Below are 21,990 nucleotides of genomic sequence, written 5' to 3'. Positions count from 1 at the left end.
AGAAAGAACAGATGGTGGGCTTCCTAGTCAAAGACTTGAGAACAACTGTCTTAAAGATGCTCAAAGAGCTATAGGAAGATGGGGACAAAGTCAAGAAAATGTTGTATGAACAATATGGAAATATCAATAAAGAGATGGAAAACAAAAAGGAACTAAAATTCTGGAGCTGAAAAATACAAGAACAGAAATGAAAATTTCACTAGAGGGATTTAAAAGCAGATTTGAGCAGGCAGAAGAAAGATTCAACAACCTTGAAGAAAAGATGATTGAAATGATCAAGTTGAGGAATGGGAAGAAAAAAGATTGAAGAAAAATAAATAGAGCCTACAGACCTGTGGGGATACCATGAAGCAGACCAGCAAGGGCACTCATAAGGAGCGTGAGAAAGGAGAACAGAGGGAGAGATAAGAAAAGTATCTGAAGAAAGAATGGTTGAAAGCTCCCCAAATCTGATGAAAGGCATGAGTATTAACATCCAAGAAGCTTGATAAACTCCAACTAGAATAACTTGAGACCCACATTGAGACACAGTCAAACTGTCAAAAGACAAGAGACTCTTGAAAGCATCAAGAGAGAAGTGACTCATCATATACAAGGGAGCTTCAATGAGATTATCAGCAGATTTCTCATTAGAAACCTTGTAAAAAGGAAAGGAACTAAAATGTCTCATTACAAGAAATCAACTAAACACAGAAGAAGACAGTAATGCAAGAAATGAGGGGCAAAAAGGTATAAGGTACATAGAAAACAAGTAGCAAAATGTCAGCAGTTCTTCCTCATCAGTAATTACAGTAAGTATAAGTGGATCGAATGCTTCAATCAAAAGATAGAGATTAGAAGACAGGATAAAAAACATGATCCAACTATGTACTGTCTACAAGACTCACTTTAGATCCAAAGACATAAATGGCTTGAAAGTGAAAGGATAGAAAAGGATATTCCATGCAACAGTAATCAAAAGACAGCAAGTGTGGCTATACCAGTATCAGACAAAATAGTATTATTTAAATAAAAAAAGGTTACAAGAGACAAAGAAGGACATTATATATTTATTAATAAAAGCTTCAATAAAACAAGGAGCTATAACTGGAAACATTTATGTACCTAATAACAGTTCGTCAAAACATATGAAGCAAAAGTTGACAGAATTGAAAGAATAGACAATTTTAAAGTAAGAGTTGGAGACTTTAATATCTCATTCTTCACAGTGGATAATACAGCCAAACAGAATATAACTACAGAAATAGAAGACTCGTTTTCTTTGCCAAAAGAAAGAAGATAATATAATAAACCAAGTAGATCTAACAGAAACATACAGGGCATTCTACACAATAACAGAACACACATTCTTCTCAGGTACACATGAAACAATCTCAACACAGGTTGTATCATTAGGCTACATATAAAATCTTCATAGTTTTTAAAAGATAGATATTTTACAAAGTATTTTCTCTGATCACAGTGGGATGAAGTTAGAAATTATCATTGGAAGGAAAACTGCAATATTAACAGAATTTGTGGAAATTAAATGACACTTAGCCACATAGTCAAAGAAGAATCACAAGGGAAATTAAAAGATACTTAAGAATAAAAATAAAAACACAGCAAACCACACTTTACAGGATGCAGCATAGCAGGTTAAGAGGGAAACTTACAGCTGTAAATGCTTATATAAAAAAGGAAGAAATTTCTCAAATCAACAGACTAACATAACACCTTCAGGAACTAGAAAAGGAAGAGCAAACTAAACCCAAAGCTAGTAGCAGAAAGGAAATAATAAATATTAGAGCAGAAATAGACAGAATAGAAAACTAATAGAGAAAATTAATAAAACCAAGAGTTGGTTATTGGAAAAAATCAACAGAACTGATTATGTTTTAGCTAGATGAATGAAGAAAAAAGAGAAGATTCAAATTAGTAAAACCAGAAATGAAAGTGGGTTTATTACTACTGATTCTCTAATAATAAAAAAATTGTAAGGGAGTAAAATGAATAATTAAACACTGACAAACTGAATAGTCTAGATGAAATAGACAAATTCCTAGAGACAATCTACCAAGACTAAATCAAGAAGAAAGAAAATCTGTGTAGACCTGTATAACTAGGAAGGAGATTGAATTAGTAATGAACAACTACAGAGAAATTCCCTGAACCTGATGGTTTCACTGATGAATTCTACTAAATATTTAATGAAGAACTGACACCCGTTCTCAAACAATTTCAAAAAAATTGAAGAGAAAGGAACACTTCCTAACTCCATGAGACTTCCTAACTCATTCTATAAATACTGCCCTGATACCAAAGCCAGACACTACAAGAAAAAGACAAACCAACATGCATTATGAACATCAGTGCAAAAATTCTCAACAAAGTGTTAGCCAACTGAATTCAGCATTTTAAAAGGATTATACACCATGACCAAGTGAGATTTATTATGAAATGGAAGGAAGGTTTAACCTATGAAAATCAATGTAATACACCATAAGGCAGATTGAAGGAGGAAAATTACATGATCATCTCAATTGATGCAGAAAAAGCATTTGACAAACCTCAACACCGTTTCATGATAAGAATATGTAAACTAGGCATAAAAGGAAATTATCTCAACATAATAAAGGTATATATGAAGAGCCCACAGCTAACGTAATGTCTATGTTTCAGTAAGACTGAAAGCTTTTCTTCTAAGATATGGAACAAGACATGCTCAGTTCTGCTACTTCTGTTCAAGAAGTTATACTGTGGAAATTCTATCCTGAGCAAAAACACAAGAAAAATAAATAAAAGGCATCTATATTAGAAATGGAAAAGTAAAATTATCTCTATTTGTGGATGATATGATCTTATATGTAAAAAACCCTGGCTCCTCACACACACACACAACCAAAAAACTAATCAATAATACAGCGAAGTTGCAGGGTACAAAATCAACATGCAAAAATCAGTTACATTTCTATACACCAACAGTAAACAGTCTAAAAAGGAAATTAAAACAATCTCAGTTGTGATAGCATCAAAAAGAATAAAATACATAGGAATTAACCAAGGAAAGAAAAGACTTGTAAACTAAAAACTGCAGTTAAACTAAAAGAACTTTAAAAAGACATAAACAAATGGAAGGACATTCTGTGTTCATGAGTTGGAAGTCTAATATGGCTAAAATGTCTACTAGCCAAGATGCACATTAAGCTGGACAGAGGGCAGGAATTGCTTTCAGGGAGGCAGATGGCTTTCAATGCCCAAGGGCAGTTAGCAACTAGTGACTCTATTTCCAGGGTTCAGGGATGGCTAACATTCACGAGGAACTAATTTTATCATTGTGCTACGTAAGAAAGATGGCATACAGTGCTGAAGGGAAACATCCATGCCTCACACCTAAGTTTTGCTAAAAGGGGAAATGTTTGGCTTCTCTTTGCCCCCTCATTCGGCCTCCCTGAAGAAGGCCGAGTGAGTTACGCCGTTGGAGGATTTAGGAAAAGGCACAGAGGATAAACTGCTGGCCCTTTCCCTCTCTCTCATCAGCTTGAATACAGGACTGGGGCCTTCTGCTCTGAAAACTTATGTGCCAAGGACACAGGCCCTAAAGATAAGCCTGGGGTCCTTCTCTCATCCCCAAGCTGAAGCCAAGTGGGTGTGGGGTGGGACTTCAGGTTAAGGGACTTGCTCTCCAGGGTAAATTAAGACTCCTATTTTTCTGCAGTGGGGGCTTCCCCAAGGTCCGACTGGACTTAGGGCCACAAGTATCAGCTTGACTGTGGAACATACCCATGCCATGATCTCCAATGCTACTTTATTAACCTCAAAACTGGTATTTTGAATTCCATCTGTGTGACCCCTGCATCTCATCTGTCTACTGGTTCCCAATTTGATGTGGTGAGAGGCTTAGTAATCTACGGCAGTTTTCCAAACAGCACAGTAATGCCTCACATCTGCCTTTTAGAATGCCCATTTGATGAAGCCTGAGGCATAAGGTAGATACACTTCTGTAAGGGAATACTCTGTGGAAAGCAGGTAAATCATTTTTCAGAATTGTACAGGTGATTTTGAAGTGTAGCAACCTGGCCTTATAACCAAGACTGGGCTGTGTGGGGCATCTGGGTAAACTGTATGTGCTGGGGATGGACTAGGGTCACGTACTGTGACAGCGTTTCTTTTAAAGCTCATTTTGTAGGTTAAGTCAAAACTGCTGAGATCTTTTTAAACAGACCTTAGCTGTTGCATAGATATGGATGCAGGGGTTTCTGTAACGTAATGCTGAACTCTGTAGGAAGGCAGGTGTAGAAGAGTAGAGACACTGAAATATGAACATTAGGAAATGCAAAATAATTAACAGTATGTCTACGGTGTTTCATATGTCAGTTTATAGAAAAAAAAAAAGCAAGAATCTACTACTGAGACAGCTAGTCAGTAATTGCAGAGAATAGGAGAGAAGCTGGAGAAGCCAAGAGGCAGCAAATACTGAGACCCACAGCACATTTTAATACCCGTGACATTTCTCAGTGGTAAATACAAACACAATAGGGTGGCAAAACACCTGCCCAATATAAAGCAACCGACAAACCTGAGAGAGGAGATGGGATGTTTTTCTGGTGGTTGGATATTCAAACAGTTTTGTGCAATGACTAGGAGTTCACAATTTTCCAGTTTAAAAGAATGAAAAAGGTGGAATGAGAGGCAGGTTAATAATACACAACAGAAAATGAGATATTATTTCCATCACCTATTTTCAATGTTTGAGCTCCATGATTCTGTATCCTTTAAGTAAACACGTTTTCCCCATTTTACTCTGAAGGGCTCAGAATGCTGCTGACTTCTAAGACATATAACTTAAAGTGCTTCATATTTTTATTTCCAAAGAAACTGTATTTTAAATGTTTCACTCAAGGATTTGAAGATTTATTAGTAAGACATGTGGGCAGAGAATCCTTTTCCAATCCACAGTTAAGAAACTATTGAAAAGTACTCATTTGTCACAAGAAAACCTCCCCCAAGAGATGTACATGAGGCTGTGATTAATGCTAAGAATAGGTTTCTTCAGAAATTCCTTTTGAGATCTTTCTTCATGACTCTGGGGCTACAAAAGCAGCTTTATCAGTCATCAGAGTGTGTGGAAGTTGATGTCACTCGGTGGCGGTGGACAAGTTGGGTGCACGAGCCACCGAGCTCAGGAAGCCCTCTCCGCCTCCTCGGCAGCCTGCTTCAGTGGGCCGGGCTCCGGGGCGGGGGAAGGGCTCGGCCTCACTGACCAGCACACCTGCATTCCCCGGGGCAGGCATATGCTCCCCCGGGTTCATTCCCCAGCTGTCAATTCCCAGTCCTGTTCCCTGGGTCCAGAGCCTTTTCTCTCCTAAGCCTAAACTGAGTCTTGCAACTTGGCAGCCTTCTCCGAGCGGGCACCCCTCCTCCACACCCGCCTGGCTCTTTTCTTGTTTCACCGGATTTCCATCTCGCGTGGGGTAGCAGCCGTTCTCTGCTGGGGCGCTCCGCCCTGCTGCTGCAGAGCAGCCACGGCTTCCCCTGACGCGCTCCGTGCCCCCCGCTGGAACCTTGCAACCCACAGAGGTTAGCTGGTCTTTCAGACTGTGAGGAACAAAGAAGGACCTCCTTGGAGTGCCCCTGCAGTATTTACCTTCGAAGGTCTTTGAGGTCTTTTCTGTCTGATCCATCTCTACCTTTACTGTCAGTCCGAGAAGGCTTCATCTCAACGGGCCCCACAGGGAAAGTAGATCAAGTTAGGGGAAAGCAGGACACAGTTCTGACATGCAGCGGGACGGGCTGGGGACGGGCCAGTGTCCTGTGTGGCAAATGCTCACTGTTCCTTATAGCACTTTTTTCCAGCTCTATTGAGGAGTAACTGACAAAACTGTAAGATATTTAAAATGTACAGTGTGATAACTTCATATACATATACATATTGTGCAAGGATGACCACCATCAAGTTAACTGACACACCAATTTTTTAAAACTTTTTCTTGGTGAGAATATTTTAAGTTCTATTCACTTAGCAAATTTCAATTATACAATACAATGCTGTCAACTGTAGTCACCATGGTACACATTAGAGCCTCAGGCCTTATTTATATCTTTTAAATGAAAGTTTGTGCCGTTTAATCTAACTGATCTAACTCTATTTCCTCTATTTCACCTACCTACTAGACCCTAGTAACCACTTTTCTACCCTCTGTTTATATGAACTTGACTTTTTTTCTTCCTTTTTTTAAGATCCCGCATACAAGTGATGTCATGCAGTATTTGTCTTTGTCTGGCTTACTTCACTTAACATAATGCCCTCCAAGTTCACATTGTCCCAAATGGCAGGATTTCCTTTTCTTTTTTTTTTTTTAGGTAAAATTCGTAAATAACATTATATACAGTTTATATACAGGTTTCAAGTATATATTATAATTTGAATCTGTATTCATTACAAAGTGATCACCTCCAAAATACTTAATTAGCATCCTTCACTATACATTTGACCCCTTTTGACCATTTTTCCCAAATCCCCAAATCACTTCCTTTCTGGTAACCACCAATCTGTTCTTTTTGTCTATGTGTGTGTTTTTATTGTTTTGTTTGTTTGATGGGTTTTTCTTTTAAGATTCCATGCATGAGTGAAATCATACTGTTTTGTCTTTCTGCCTCTGACTTATTTCACTTAATGTAATTCCCTCATACTCCATCCAGGTTGTCACAAATGGCAGCATTACATTCTTTCTCTATGGCTGGGTAATATTCCACTGTATAATACTGTCTTACCCATTCATCCATCAGTGTACACATAGGTTGTTTCCATATCTTGGCTATCACAAATAATGCTGCTATAAACATTGGGGTGCATGCATCTTTTCAAATTAGTGTCTTTATATTAGTGTAAATATCTAGAAGTGGAGTATCTGGATCATATAGTAGTTCTAGTCGTAACTTTTTGAGGAATCTGTTCATTATCTTCCATAATGACTGTGCCAAATTTACATTCCCTTCAACAGTTTACAAGGGTTCCCTTTTCTCCACATCATCTCCATCACTTGTTATTTCTTGTCATTTTGATGATAACCAATCTAACTGGTGTAAGGGGATATCTCTGTGGTTTTGATTTGCACTTCCCTAATAATTAGTGATAGTGAACATCTTTTCCTATGCCTGTTGGCCATCTGTATGTCTTCTTTGGAAAACTTACTCAGATCCTCTGCCTGTTTTTAAAAAGGTTGTTTGTTTTTTGTTAAGTTGTATAAGTACTTTATTTATTTTGGATATTAACCCTTTGTCAGATACATGATTGGCAAAAATCTTCTCCCATTCATTAGGCTGCACTTTAATTTTGATGATGGTTTCCGTCATTGTATAGAAGCCTTTTGGTTTGATATAGTTCTATTTATTTTTGCTATTGTTTCCCTTGCCTTTGGAGTCAATCACAAAACCATTGCTAAAAACAATGTTAAGGAGCTTACTGTCTATGTTTTCTTCTAGGAATTTTATGGCATTAGGTCTTCCAGTCATCTTTAATCCATTTTGAATTAATTTTTGTATAGTACAAATAGTGATCTAGTTTCACTCTTTTGCATGTAGTTGTCCAGTTTTTCTAACACCACTGACTGAAGAGACTGTCCTTTCCCTACTGTATATTCTTGCCTCATTAGTCATAAATTATTGACTATATATGCACAAATTTATTTCTGAGTTCTCTATTCTATTACATTGAGCTATGTCTCTTTTTTAATGCCAGTACCATACTGTTTTGATTACTATAGCTTTGCAGTATATTTTGAAGTCAGGGAGCATGACACATCTAGCTTTTTTCCTCTTTCTAAAGATTGCTTTGGCTATTCTGGGTCTTTTATGGTTCCATACAAATTTTAAAATTATTTGTTCTAATTTTGTGAAAAAAGCCATTGGAATTTTGATAAGGATTGCTTTGAATCTGTAGAATGCTTTGGGTACTATGGACATTTTAACAATATTAATCTTGTCATCCATGAGCACAGAATATCTTTACACTTACTTATGTCTTCAGTTTCCTTCATCAGTGTCTTGGGGCTTTCTGTGAATAGGTCTTTCACTTCCTTGGTTATATTTATTCCTACATGCTTTATTCATTTTGATGTAATGGGATCACTTACTTAATTTCTCTTTCTGAAAGTTTGTAGTTAGTGTATGGAAACACCACTGATGTTTGTATGTTGATTTTGCATCCTGAAAACTTACTGAATTCATTTATTAGTTCTAACAGTTTTTTTGGTAGAGTTTTTAGTGTTCTCTATCTAAAGTAACATGTCATCTGCAAATAATGACAGTTTTTTTTTCCTTTTTGATTTAGATGCAGTTTCTTTCTTTTTCTTGCCTAACTGCTGCAACTAGGACATCCAATATTATGTTGAGTAAAAGCATTGAGAGTGGGCATCCTTGTCTTCTTCCTGATCATGGAAGAATACTTTTAGCTTTTTACCATTGAGTATGTTAACTGTGGGTTTGTCCTATATGGCTTTTATTATGTTGAGGTATATTCCCTCTATACCCATTTTTGTTGAGAGTTTTTATCATGAATGCATGTTGAATTTTCAGCACCTATTGAGATAACCATAGCCTTTCATCCTCCCTTCTGTTCACCTTGTGTATTATGTTAATTGATTTGCAGACGTTGAACCATCCTTGTGTCCCTGGAATAAATCCCACTTGACCATGGTGTATGATACTTTATTGTTGACTTTGGTCTGTGAATATTTTGTTGAGAATTTATGCATCTATGTTCATTTAGGATACTGGCATGTTTTTTTGTTTTTGGTGTCCTTGTCTGGTTTTATCAGGGTAATGCAGGCCTCATAAAATGAATTGGGGAGTTGTCTTCTTTAATTTTTTTGAAAGAGTTTGAAGGTAAGTATTAAGTCATGTTTGAATGTTTGCTAGAATTCAGTGAAGGCATCTGGTCCTGGACTTTTGTTTGTTGGAAGGTTTTTGATGACCAATTCAATATCCTTTCCAGTAATTGGTTTATTCAGATTTTAAGTTTTCTTCATGATTCTGTCTGGAAGATTATGTTTCTAGGAATTTGTCCATTTCTTCTAGGTTGTCCAATATGTTGCCATATAATTTTTTGTAGTAGTCTTTTATGAGTCTTTGTATTTCTGAGGTATCAGTTGTAACTTTTCCTCTTTCATTTCTGGCTTTGTTTGAGCCTTCTTTCTTTTCTTCTTGGTTAGACTGGCTAGACATGTCAACCTAGAGGTCAAGGTTGTTTGTCTTTTCAAATAACTAGCTATGACTTTCACTGATGTTTTCTACTGTTCTTTTTTTGTCTCCATTTGTTTCCACTCTGATCCTTATTTTTTCCTTCCTTCTAGCTTTGGGCTTTGGTGTCTTTTTCTAGTTCATTTAGGTGTGAAAGTTAAACTTTTCTTTGAGATTTCTCTTTTCTTAGGTAGGCCAGTATTGCTATGAACTTTCCTCTTAGAACAAATTTTGCTGCTTCCCAAAGAGTTTGGTATGTCGTATTTCTGTTTTCATTTGTATTTATTTTTAAATTTCTTCTTTGAATTCTTTGCTGACATGTTAGTTGAGTAGTATTTTGCTTAATATCCATGTTTTTGTTTTTTTCTAGTTTTCTTTTTGTAATTGATTTCTAGCTTCATATCATTGTGTTCAGAGAAGATGCTCAATATTTCACATCTTAAATTTATGAGACTTGTTTTTTGATGTAACAATATTTGATCTACACTAGCAAATGTTCCACGTGCACTTGAGAAGAATGTGTGTTCTGTTGCTTTTGGGTGGAATGTTCTGTATGTATCTATCAAGACCCTCTGTGCTAATGTGTCATTTAAGGTCGATGCTTTCTTACTGATTTCTGTGTGGTGATCTTCCCACTGATATAAGTTAAATGTGTTAAAGTTCCCTACTATTATATTGTTGATTTCTCCCCATAGGTATTTCTCTCATATTTCAGTGCTCACATGTTGGGTGCATATCAATGTTTTATTTTCTTGCTGGATTGACCCCTTTCATTATGTAATGCCCTTCTATGTCTACCATTATCATCCATATTTTAGACTCTATTTTATCTCATATGAGTATGTTATGGGGTTTGAATGAGTAAGTTGTTTTCTCTTGCTGCTTTTAAGATTCTTTAACTTTCACTATTTTAATTTATAGTGTGAGTTGCTCTGGATCTCTTTGGGTTCATTTTACTTAGGACTCTCTGGGCTTCCTGGAACCAAATGTCTTATTTCTTTCCCCAGATTAGAATAGTTTTCAGCTATTATTTCTTCAAAAGTTTTCTGGCCCTTTCTCTTTTCCTTCTGAGATCTGTATATTAATGTTATTCTGCTTTATGTTGTCCCATAGGTCTCTTAAGAAATCTTCACTTTTTCTTTGCTCTGCTTGCTGCACTGTCTGGGTGATTTCCATTGCTTTCTCTTCCAGCTCACCAACCCATTCTTCTGCTTCATCCTGAACTCCTCTAGTGTATATTTCAGTTCAGTTATTGTATTTCTCAGCCTGTAATTGCTGTTTGGAACTTTCTTATATTTTTTCTTTTTTGAAGATCTCACTGTGTTCATCTGTTTTCTGAGTTTAGTGAGCATCTTTATGACCATTACTTTGAACTCTTTACCAGGTAGATTGCTTTATCTGGTAGATATCTCCATTTCATCAATTTCTTTTCTGAGGTTTTTCTTGTTCTTGTATCTGTCCCTTCCTTTTTTCTGACCCTCCTGTGGTTTTCACTATGTATTAGGCAAAGCAGCTGTCTCTCCCATTCTTCAAATGGTGGTCACTGGAAGGCTGGGGCTGTTTGTTGTCTGTGCATACCCTGGGGTGGTAGCCTGACAAGCTCTATTTCTGCAGTTGTTTTAATCCCATGTGGTCCAGGAACATAAGCTCCCCTAACCAGTAGCAACAGGCATCCAAGGGGTGTCCCCTTTGTGGGGAGCATGTATTTTCTGGATTTGGCATGATGGGGCCTTGGTGGATGACCCAACTTGTTCTGGTAGGGTGGGAGCTGCAGTGGATAAGCTGTGGGCCAGGGCAAGCCCACCCACTGTATTTAGTGGAGTGGGGATTCTGGAGGACAAACTTTCAGCTGTGGCAAGCTGGGCTGCTGCGTCTGCAAGTAGGTTGTGCTGGGATAGGGTGAGCTCACCTGTCAAGGCTGGTGAGGCAGGGACCACAGTGGATGGGTGCCAGGCTGGGTCTGGTGGGGAAAGGCCCTAGAGGAACCCAGGGGTGTGTCAAGTGGCACTGGTAAGGAAAACTGAGAGAACCAAAAATGGTACCTGCCAGGGCCTCTACCCCTGGAGAGATCTTCAGCAGGCCCCTGCCCCTCTGTAACTTCCCTCAGACCACTCAATGAATCTTTTTCATATGTGGCCTAGGTGCTTCAGACACCACTACTTCTGCATCAGGACCTTTAGCAAGTGAGCCTGTATGTGAATCCTTTAAGAGCAGAGCGTTGGTTTCCTACAACTCCCTGGCTCTCCTGGACATCAGCCCTGGTAATGTGGCTTTCACAGCTGCTCATTTTGGGGTCTCACCTTTCCAGTGCAGGTCCCACGGACTGGGGTATCCACTGTGGCACTCAGTACCCTTGCTCCTCCGAGAGGAGCTGTGTGTTTATGATATTCCTGTCTGGTGTTATGAAAAGTTGTTGTATGTCTTCAGGTCTTTTGTGGAGAGAATTGTTAGTTTGATATAGCTCTGCTTGTTTTTGCTTTTGTTGCCAAATCCAAAAAAATTACAGCTAAGACTAATGTCAAGGAGCTTACTCCTAATAGCTTTATGGTTTCAGGTCTTACATTCAAGTCTTTAATCTAGTCTGAGTTAATTTTTGTGTATAAGATAGCAGTCCAGTTTCATTCTTCTGAAGGTAGCTATCCAGTTTTCCCAATAGCATGTACAAAGAGACTATCCTTTCCCCATTGCATATTCTTGGCTCCTTTGTTAAACTATATGCATGGGTTTATTTCTGGGCTCTCTATTCTCTTCCATTGATCTACATATCTGTTTTTATGCCAATACCATCACATTTTAATTACTAGAGCTTTGTGGTATAGTTTGAAATCAGGAAATATTATGTCTCCAGATTTGTTCTTCTTTCCCAAGTTTAGTTTGGGGCCTTTTGTGATTCCATAAAAATTTCAGGGTTCTTTTCTATTTCTATGAAAAATGCCATTGGAATTTTGATAGACATTGCATTGAATTTGTAAGTTTCTTTGGGGTAGTATGGATGTTTTTACAATATTAATTCTTCCAATCCATAAACAGAATATCCTTCAATCTGTACCTTCTTCAATTTCTTTCATCAACATCTTAAATTTAAGTTTTTATAGTACAAGTATTTTACTTCTTTGGTTAAATTTATTCTTAAATATTTTATTCCTTTTGATGCTCTTATAGCATTTTTAATTGAAATTTTGAAATCTGGCAAAGAGAGAGACCATCTTCATGGGTCATTTCATTTCAAACCATCATAGTTCCCATATCTGAGAACTTTCTCCTTAGAACCACCAGCCTAGTTTGATCTAAGGGGCAAGCACCACTCAGATCTAACCTACTTAGACCAGAGTCTCACTTGCAGACACCCCATGCTGAAGGAAGAGCAGCATGCCAGCTTCTTGGCTTTTAACCACCAGGAATCCTAGGTTACCCTGGCAACGAGGCAGAAAACTGTAAAGAGCCTGACCAGCACAACAGAAAGGAGGCCAAAGAAAGCCCAACCTAATTTATAAACACTAGTTGATCTCCTATAATGAAATAGTTATAAGTTTAATAAAAGCTCTGAAAGGAAAATTTATGATTAGATAATCTTTCTAGAAACAAGTCCTCTATATTGTAGAAGACCAGCTACTATTAAAATAGGAAAATGTGCAAATTAATGAGATTTACATCCAAACAGTATTTACAAACAGGATTTTGAGAATGTGATTCTTCCTTGGACCTGTATTTTGTGTACTTCTGACTCATCACTTCCATGACTGGCAATACTGCAGGATCATGCCCTGGTTTTGTTCTATTCTCATTCTTTTACTTCTGGATATCAATTACATTTTAATATTATCATTGTATTGTTTTTAAAGCGCATAATTCTACTTGATCATGCTTTATTATAAAATGCTTTTTCATCACCACTCCTTTTTAAAAAGGTAACAGGAATACATCTTCAATAGAATAGGATTTTAAAAACAGAAAATGATAACCAGGAAACAAAAGGTGCTTTGCCAGTAAGCACAGTTTCATGCATTAAAACAAAGAAACTAAAAAATGAAGTTTGTGGCATTTTACATTTTATGTTTTCTGTTTCAAATATTTTTAAAAATTATTTTACCCAGAACCCCTGAATTGTTTACAAATACCATAGGTCTCATTAGCATATTTTCAAAAACATTGTTTGAATAAAGACAACTGGCCAAGAAAGAAAACAAACAGGCAACACTCAAAACGTGTACCCCAAGCCTATTTTGGAGGCATTCAGTGAATAAGAGTCTCTCTAGCATACTAAGAAAGCTGATCACAGAATTCCTTGGCCCAGAATTCTTTTTTTTTTTTTCTCAATCCTCATTGTTATGATCTTTTTTTTTTTTTTGGTAGATAATTATTTTTTATTGAAGGGTAGTTGACACACAGTATTACATTACATTAGATTCAGGTGTACAACATAGTGATTCAACATTTATATACATGACAATTCTAGGTACCAGCTATCATCATACCAAGCTGTTACAGTATCTTGACTATATTCATTACATCCCGGTTACTTATTATTTTACCATTGGAAGTGTGTACTTTTTTTTTTTTTTTTTTGTGAGGGCATCTCTCATATTTATTGATCAAATGGTTGTTAACGACAATAAAATTCTGTATAGGGGAGTCAATGCTCAATGCACAATCATTAATCCACCCCAAGCCTAATTCTCGTCAGTCTCCAATCTTCTGAAGCATAACAAACAAGTTCTTACATGGAGAACAAATTCTTACATAGTGAATAAGTTCTTACATGGTGAACAGTACAAGGGCAGTCATCACAGAAACCTTCGGTTTTGCTCATGCATTATGAACTATAAACAGTCAGTTCAAATATGAATACTCATTTGATTTTTATACTTGATTTATATGTGGATACCACATTTCTCTTTATTATTATTATTTTTAATAAAATGCTGAAGTGGTAGGTAGATACAAGATAAAGGTAGAAAACATAGTTTAGTGTTGCAAGAGAGCAAATGTAGATCAGAATTCTTGAATGATGATGATTTGTCTCTGAAATTTCCTTTATTGTTTTCCAATGTTGCATTTATATCACAACAGTCCAGAACCAATACTAATCCAGCAGCATTTTTTTATGTGATTGAGAATAGTATTTTTCAAATACAGTCTATGCATAATATCAAGATTAACACCATAGTAGGGGGAAATGAAAGCTTAACAAAACCTAACTGCAACACAATTTTTGTATGAAATCAAGATCATGGAAATATTTAATGCTGAATCTCAATTAGGTACTTTCAACAGGTATTGAACACTAAAAGTATCTACTATGAAAAGGGCAACTGAATCCTTGATTTTTGTTCTGAAAATTTTCACTCTTAAAATATTAGACAAACATGAAAAAAAATGTGTGTTAAATTCTTCCACATGCAAGTCATTTGCCATCCACTCAAAATTCTTCATACTTCATTTCTTTACTAAAAATCGTGTGATATCTGATCCATACTTTGATGCTAGAGAGTCTCTTCTCACTTGGCTTCTTTCTTTGGCTTGTCTGACAGTTCTCTAAAAGTTAAAAAAAAAAAGCATGCACACACATTAGGAAAAAAGTACTGGCTACAGAAACTCAAAAATGATTTGGGTTCTGTTAGTCTGGGAAATCTACATTATCACCACACCCACTTCCCGCTGTTTAGCCATTGAGGGGCTACCAGGCCACCAGAAGACCCTAGTAGCTCTGGTAAAAGTGTCCTGAGGTGCTAGGTTCAGTCAAGACCAGATGCTGGGGAGAAAACACACTGCTTTGGGGTATGTCTTGCTGTCCAGGGAGCAGCAAGTTATTTGGGGATGGGGAAAGGCCACAATTTACATCAACCAAGTGGGAGCTTGTAAGGCATCCTGGGACTTCCCCTGGTGCAGGGCACCCAGGGCCCACGCTTCCTATTCTCTGGCTCAGAAGCCACTCCCAGCCCAACAGCTGAGCCAATGCAGAAAAGCAGTATGAAGTCAGAACCACATTCTTCTACTGCTCCCAGAAGTAAAATTTCCATGAGAATCTGAAAAAGTGATTCCAGAAGGGACAGCAATTTCCTTTGCTATATCGTAAATCTTTTATAAGGTCTTAAATGTGGTAATACTTTGCACAGCTAAGATATCAGATGACTTTTTCCCAACTGAAGTCCATGTATATGTGAAATGATCCAGGCAGAAGGGATGGGGAGAAAATAGAGGGTTAAAACTAAAAACAGAAAACCCTGTCTATATGACATGATCCCACTTACATAAGAATTATGTCTGTGAAGAAATTGAGGAATCCAAAATATTAAAAGAAGGCAAAAAAATGCTCATACAATATGAACTTTGGCAAAGGATCTGAATAGTTGTCAAAAGTGGAAATATAATTGATTAGCATTTTAAAATACACCAGGGTATTTAGTAAACAAAATAATGGAAGGCCATCCCTCTCCCACCAATTCGGCACCGACTGGTGTGGTTAAATGTGCACTCTTGTTGCCTGACAGGTGGGGGGGAACACAACCAAGTGCAGTCCTTTGGAAACAGGTTGGAGATAAATTCCTACGGTCCCCAGATTATCCAAATAACTGTCTCAGTGATTTCCAAATCTGAGAATCTATCCTAGAGAATGACATCCAACTGTAAAAAACAGTTTGTATACAAAAAAATACTTGGCAGCATTATTTATAAGAATGAGAAAATGTAATATAATAAACAACTTCAATGTTCATCAATATGGGAATGGCCAAATAAAGTATGGTAAAGAGCTACTGATTCGAATAACGTGCAGCCATTTAAGATGATAAACACTATGAATTTTTATCATGGGAAAATGCTTATCTTATCATGGGAAAGTCCTGTTATAAGTAAAAAAAATTGGATACAAAGTTGCATATTGAATATATATATTATATATATGCTTCTTTCTAAGATTACTTCAACAGGTAGATCCTACCACCTTTTGCTAGACTATTGAAAATTCATCTGAGTGGATAAACAATACTGTCATTTTTTTCCTTCTTGTTTCAAGCAACAGATAATTTAAACTCAAACAAGTAGCAAATTCCATAGGTTTCACACTTTGCTAGGAGTGCAGTGTTGCATGTTGAATGAAATTTTTTCTAATATATTAATGTTCTCAGATATTTCAGGAAATCCTTCACTGCAAATGTGAACATTTGTCACTGCCCCAGTTCAGCAAACTTAGTTTGATGGTGTGGCTCTCTTCAAGACTGTACAATATCTAAGTTGTATTCATTTTCTTGTAGGTGGTGGTGAAAAGTTCGTGGCTCAGAATGAATGAAAAAACAAGCAGCTTCTCTCCCATCTGTGACTGAGAACTTATGTTGGCCTCAAGAGGAAACTCAAGTGTGAGTTGATACAAGTAATAAAATGCATCTCAGATTCCAGGCCAGGGATACAGGTCCATCCACATCATCTCCCACACCTTTATGCACAATTTTCCATCTGATTCCCAGCATGGAGTCAAACGTGTCTGCGAGTGCTACTGACCTCTCTGTGACAGATGGTGCAGAGTGTCTGCAGGTTGTCCAAGGAGCACTGTCCTCCTCCACTGGACACTGGCCTGATGTGGTCCACCTGCCAGAAATGCCCTTCCCTCGGGTTTCTTATCATTTCATTAAGCTGCAATAAGAAAACAAGATCAGCACTTTTCAACATACACTGTGGCAATGGTTCATTCTGCATTGTGCAATCATGTTTATATAGCAAAATCACAGGAAAAATACATTAGGATGGCTTTTCAGAGATTTTATTGTGAAGAGAAAAAGTCTCTCAGTTAGCAATTTGAAAGCAATAAAATATGTTTCTGAAAAAGTTACTTTTCCCTTACCTAACCCATTTTGAGAAAATTATAAGAAAGTATAAAATAGCAATACTCCTGACAGTTTGGGAAAAATAAGTTGCTCGTGCATCTTTGACTAGCTTATATAGTCTCTACGACAAAACTGAGAAAAGAATAAGAACAGATTAGAAATTAAAAATTGTGAATATTACTGAGCTGAACAGTTTTCAACTATTGACCTAAATACATTTATTACTATACCAATGACAGTTTAATATTAATTGCTATTGAGAGGACTAAAGATGGCGGTGTGAGACGTGAAACACAGGCTTCCTCCTAAAACCACATATAACACGAAAATATAATTAATACAACTAATCCTGAAAACCAATAGAAAGAGGAGTGTGCCAAACTGCATACACCTGGAGAGAAGAACAAACCTCACAGAACAGGGTAATGTACCAAAGCTGTGGCCCGGCGGGACCCAAGCCCTTCTCCCAACACAGCTAACTGGCGGGAGGAAGAGAAATGGAGCGGGGAGGGAGTGGAGGCCTGGGACTGCTGAACACCTAACTCCAGAGATCTGCTCTGGGAGCACAAACCTACATTTCATTGGGCTTGCATGGTACTCTCGTGATTAGAGGGTTGGAAAGTTAAGACAGGCAGAATTCCTGCCACAGACTGAGATTCCAGCCACTTGTGGAAAGCAGGGATCCATATCCAGCTGGGCAGTCTGAGAGACTTCCTAACAAGGAAGCCCTTAGCAAGAGGGCTACTAAAGGGGCAAGGATTGCACAGAGCTTACTGCTCAGAAGAAAGGAGAGGTAGACAAAATTGTCTGGCTGCACTCTGCCCAGCAGGTTGGGAGCTTTCATGATCTTCAGGTGCTCCAGCTCCCTGGCTGGCTACACATTTCCAAGGACCCCCTCTGTGATACGTAGCCTACTGCACCTTTCTTCCTGGCCAGCTCCACCTGGCTTGCAAACCGGCAAACCCTACTCTGGTGTTAGGCCAGACAGAGGGAAGATCTGTTTACAGCAACTACAAATGCAAAGCATAGAGGCTTATACCTGTGTGCTCAGCTCCCTGGTTCAGGCAGTGGAGACAGGCGCATAGAAGCCAGGAAGCAGGAAACAGCTCATTCCTCCCCCCAGGCATGAATACTGCTCCCCTGTGACCCCGACATTGCTTCAGGAGCTGAGCAGCTCCAGAGAGTAGGCCTTCTGGGCACTAGAGGGCGCCATATACAAATATAAAATGCCAAAGGAACCTGGTTCAAAGGAAAATTATTATTCAACTCCTGAGAAAGATTTAAATGACATCGACCTCATGAATCCTCCTGAAAGGGAATTCAAAATAAAAATCATTAATATGCTCATAGAGGTACGGAAAAATATTCAAGAACTCAGGAATGAATTCTGGTCAGAGATCCAATCATTGAAGAGCATAGTGGAGGGTAATAAAAGCAGATTAGATGAGGTGGAGGAGAAGATAAATGAAATAGAAACTAGAGAAGAGGATATAAAGAAGCTGAGGTACAGAGAGAAAAAAGGATCACTAACAAGGAAAGAATATTGAGAGAATTGTGTGACCAATCCAAACAGAACAACATTCACATTATAGGGGTACCAGAAGAACAAAAGAGAGAAAAAGGGATAGAAAGTGTCTTTGAGGAGGTAATTGCTGAAATCTTCCCCAATCTGGGGAAGGAGATAGTCTCTCAAGCCAGGGAGATGCACAGATCTCCCAACACAAGGGACCCAAGGAAGACAACATCAAGACATGTACTAATTAAAATGGCAAAGATCAAGGAAAAGGACAGACTTTTAAAAGTAGCCAGAGAGAGAAATAAGATCACATACAGATCAAAGCCCATCAGGCTATCATCAGACTTCTCTGTAGAAACCATACAGGCCAGAGGGAGTGGCAGGAAGTACTTAAGGCAATGAAGCAGAAGGGCCTTGAACCAAGATTACATTATCTGGCAAGATTATCATTTAAATTTGAAGGAGGGATAAAGAATTTCTAGAGAGCAAAAGCTGAGAGAATTTACCTCCCACAAGCTGTCTGTGTACTGTATTTTGGAGGGATGCTATAGATGGAAGTGTTCCTAAGTTTTAATAGCTGTCACCAGAGGTAATAAAACCACAGTAAAGAAAGTAGAACAGCTAATTACTAAGCAAATGCAACATTAAAATAACTATCCTTAAAGTCAATCAAGGGATAGAAAAAGAGTACATAATAAGATACTGAATACATAAAGAATGGAGGAGGAAGAAAAAGGAGGAGAAAAAGAAAAGAACCTGTAGATTATGTTTGTAATAGTATATTAAGTGAGTTAAGTTAGACTCTTAGATAGTAAGGACATTAACCTGAACCTTTGGTAACTACAAATCTAAAGCCTTCAATGGCAATAGGTACATATATGCAGCCTACAAGAGACTCACTTTAAAGCCAAAGACATACACAGACTAAAAGTGAAGGGATGAAAAAGATATTTCATGCAACTAATAGGGAGAAAAAAACAGGAGTTGCAGTACTTGTATCGGACAAAATAGACTTCAAAACACAGAAAGTAACAAGAGACAAAGAAGGACATTAGATAATGATAAAGGGGTCAATCCAAGAAGAAGATATAACTATTATAAATATCTATGCACCCAACACAGGAGCACCTACATATGTGAAACAAATACCAACAGAATTAAAAGGAGAAATAGAATGCAATGCATTCATTGTAGGAGACTTCAACACTCTACTCACTCTGAAGGACAGATCAACCATACAGAAAATGGATAAGGAGACAGAGGCACTGAACAACACATTAGAACAGATGGACCTAACAGACATTTACAGAACTCTACACCCAAAAGCAGCAGAATACACATTCTTCTCAAGTACACATCGAACATTTTCTAGAATAGATCATATCCTAGGCCATGAAAAGAGCCTTGGTAAATTCAAAAAGATTGAAATTGTACCAACCAGTTTCTCAGACCACAAAGGTATGAAACTAGAAATAAATTACGCAAAGAAAATGAAAAACCCCACAAACACATGGAGGCTTCACAACATGCTCCTAAATAACCAATGGATCAATGACCAAATAAAAACAGAGATCAGGCAATATATGGAGACAAATGACAACAATAATTCAACACTGCAAAATCTGTGGGATGCAGCGAAGGCTGTGCTAAGAGAAAAGTATATTGCAATACAGGCCTACCTCAGGAAAGAACAATCCAATATGAGCAGTCTAAACTCACAATTAATGAAACTAGAAAAAGAAGAACCAATGAGGCCCAAAGTCAGTAGAAGGGGGGACATAATAAAGATCAGAGCAGAAATAAATGAAATCACAAAGAATAAAACAATAGAAATAATCAATGAAAGCAAGGGCTGTTTTGTCAAGAAATAAACAAAATGGATAAACCCCTAGCGAGACTTATCAAGAGAAAAAGAGAGTCTACTCACATAAACAGAATCAGAAATGAGAAAGGAAAAATTACTATGGACACCACAGAAATACAAGGAATTATTAGAGAATACTATGAAAAATTGTACGCTAACAAACTGGATAACCTAAAAGAAATGCACAACTTCCTAGAAAAATACAACCTCCCAAGGCTGACCCAGGAAGAAACAGAAAATCTGAACAGACTAATTACTAGCAATGAAATTGAACTGGTAATCAAAAAACGACCTAAGACCAAAACCTCTGTGACCGATGGCTTCAGTGATGAATTTTATCAAGCATTTAGTGAAGACCTAATACCCGCCCTCCTAAAAGTTTTCTATGGAATAAGAGGGAATACTTCCAAACTTACTGTATGAGGCCAGCATCGCCCTAATACCAAAACCAGGCAAAGACACCACAGAAAAAGAAAATTACAGACCAATATCCCTGATGAACACAGATGCAAAAATGATCAAAAAAATATTAGCAAACCGAATTTAAAAATGCATCAAAAAGATCATCCATCATGATCAAGTAGGATTTATTCCAGGGATATAAGGATGGTACAACATTCAAAAATCTATCAACATCATCCACCACATCAGCGAAAAGAAGGACAAAAAACACATGATCATCTCCATAGATGCTGAAACAGCATTTGACAAAATTCAGCCATCCATTCATGATAAAAACTCTCAAAAAAAAGGGTATAGAGGGCAAGTACCTCGACATAATAAAGGCCATATATGACAAACGCAGAGCCAACATTATACTTAACAATGAGAAACTGAAATCTTTTCCTTTAAGACTGGGGACAAGACAAGGATGCCCACTCTCCCCATTTCTATTCAACATAGTACTGGAGGTCCTAGACATGGCAATTAGAAAAGACAAAGAAATAAAAGGCATCCAGACTGGCAAGGAAGAAGTTAAACTCTGTTTGCTGATGACATGATATTGTACATAAAAAAACCCTAAAGAATCCACTCCAAAACTACTAGATCTAATATCTGAATTCAGCAAAGTTGCAGGATACAAAATTAATACACAGAAATCTGTTGCATTCCTATACACTAACAATGAACTAGCAGAGAGAGAAATCAGGAAAACAATTCCATTCACAGTTGCATCAAAAAGAATAAAATACCTAGGAATAAACCTAACCAAGGAAGTGAAAGACCTATATCCTGAAAACTACAAGACACTCATGAGAAAAATTAAAGAAGATACCAATAAACGGAAACACATCCCATGCTCATGGATAGGAAGAATTAATATTGTCAAAATGGCCATCCTGCCTAAAGCAATCTACAGATTCAATGCAATTCCTATCAAAATACCAACAGCGTTCTTCAATGAACTACAGAAAATCATTCAAAAATCCATATGGAACCACAAAAGACCCCAAATAGCCAAAGCAATCCTGAGAAGGAAGAATAAAGCTGGGTGGGGGATTATGCTCTCCAACTTCAAGCTCTATTACAAAGCCACAGTAATCAAGACAATTTGGTACTAGCATAAGAAC

At 37.5% G+C, this 21,990-nt stretch overlaps 1 protein-coding gene and 1 long non-coding RNA gene across 5 annotated transcripts in view; one reads left to right on the top strand and one right to left on the bottom strand.

Moving 5' to 3' along the window:
- The window catches only part of LOC118912990 (uncharacterized), a 41,642-nt gene that overhangs the window by 15,960 nt on the left and 3,692 nt on the right, over nucleotides 1-21,990 (top strand). For both annotated transcript variants that reach the window (XR_008998830.1, XR_008998829.1), the window contains exon 3: nucleotides 16,473-16,574. This is a non-coding gene — a long non-coding RNA (uncharacterized LOC118912990). The remainder of the gene's footprint in view (nucleotides 1-16,472; nucleotides 16,575-21,990) is intronic.
- Nucleotides 13,009-21,990, bottom strand: part of ZRANB3 (zinc finger RANBP2-type containing 3) — a 329,605-nt gene continuing 320,623 nt past the window's right edge. Inside the window, exons 16-17 of one of the 3 annotated variants that reach the window (XM_036886645.2) lie at nucleotides 16,717-16,848; nucleotides 13,009-14,754 (exon numbers count right to left, since the gene is read on the bottom strand). In XM_036886645.2, coding sequence (XP_036742540.2) covers nucleotides 14,656-14,754; nucleotides 16,717-16,848 — 231 coding nt within the window. In that variant the 3' untranslated portion in view covers nucleotides 13,009-14,655. The remainder of the gene's footprint in view (nucleotides 14,755-16,716; nucleotides 16,849-21,990) is intronic. The other 2 variants (XM_036886644.2, XM_036886643.2) reach the window with 2 other exon arrangements.

The sequence above is a fragment of the Manis pentadactyla genome, chromosome 8 (genome assembly GCF_030020395.1).
Source record: "Manis pentadactyla isolate mManPen7 chromosome 8, mManPen7.hap1, whole genome shotgun sequence".
Lineage (NCBI taxonomy): Eukaryota > Metazoa > Chordata > Mammalia > Pholidota > Manidae > Manis > Manis pentadactyla.
The sequence above is the reverse complement of the archived record's forward strand: the minus strand, read 5'-3'. Positions and strand labels throughout refer to the sequence as shown.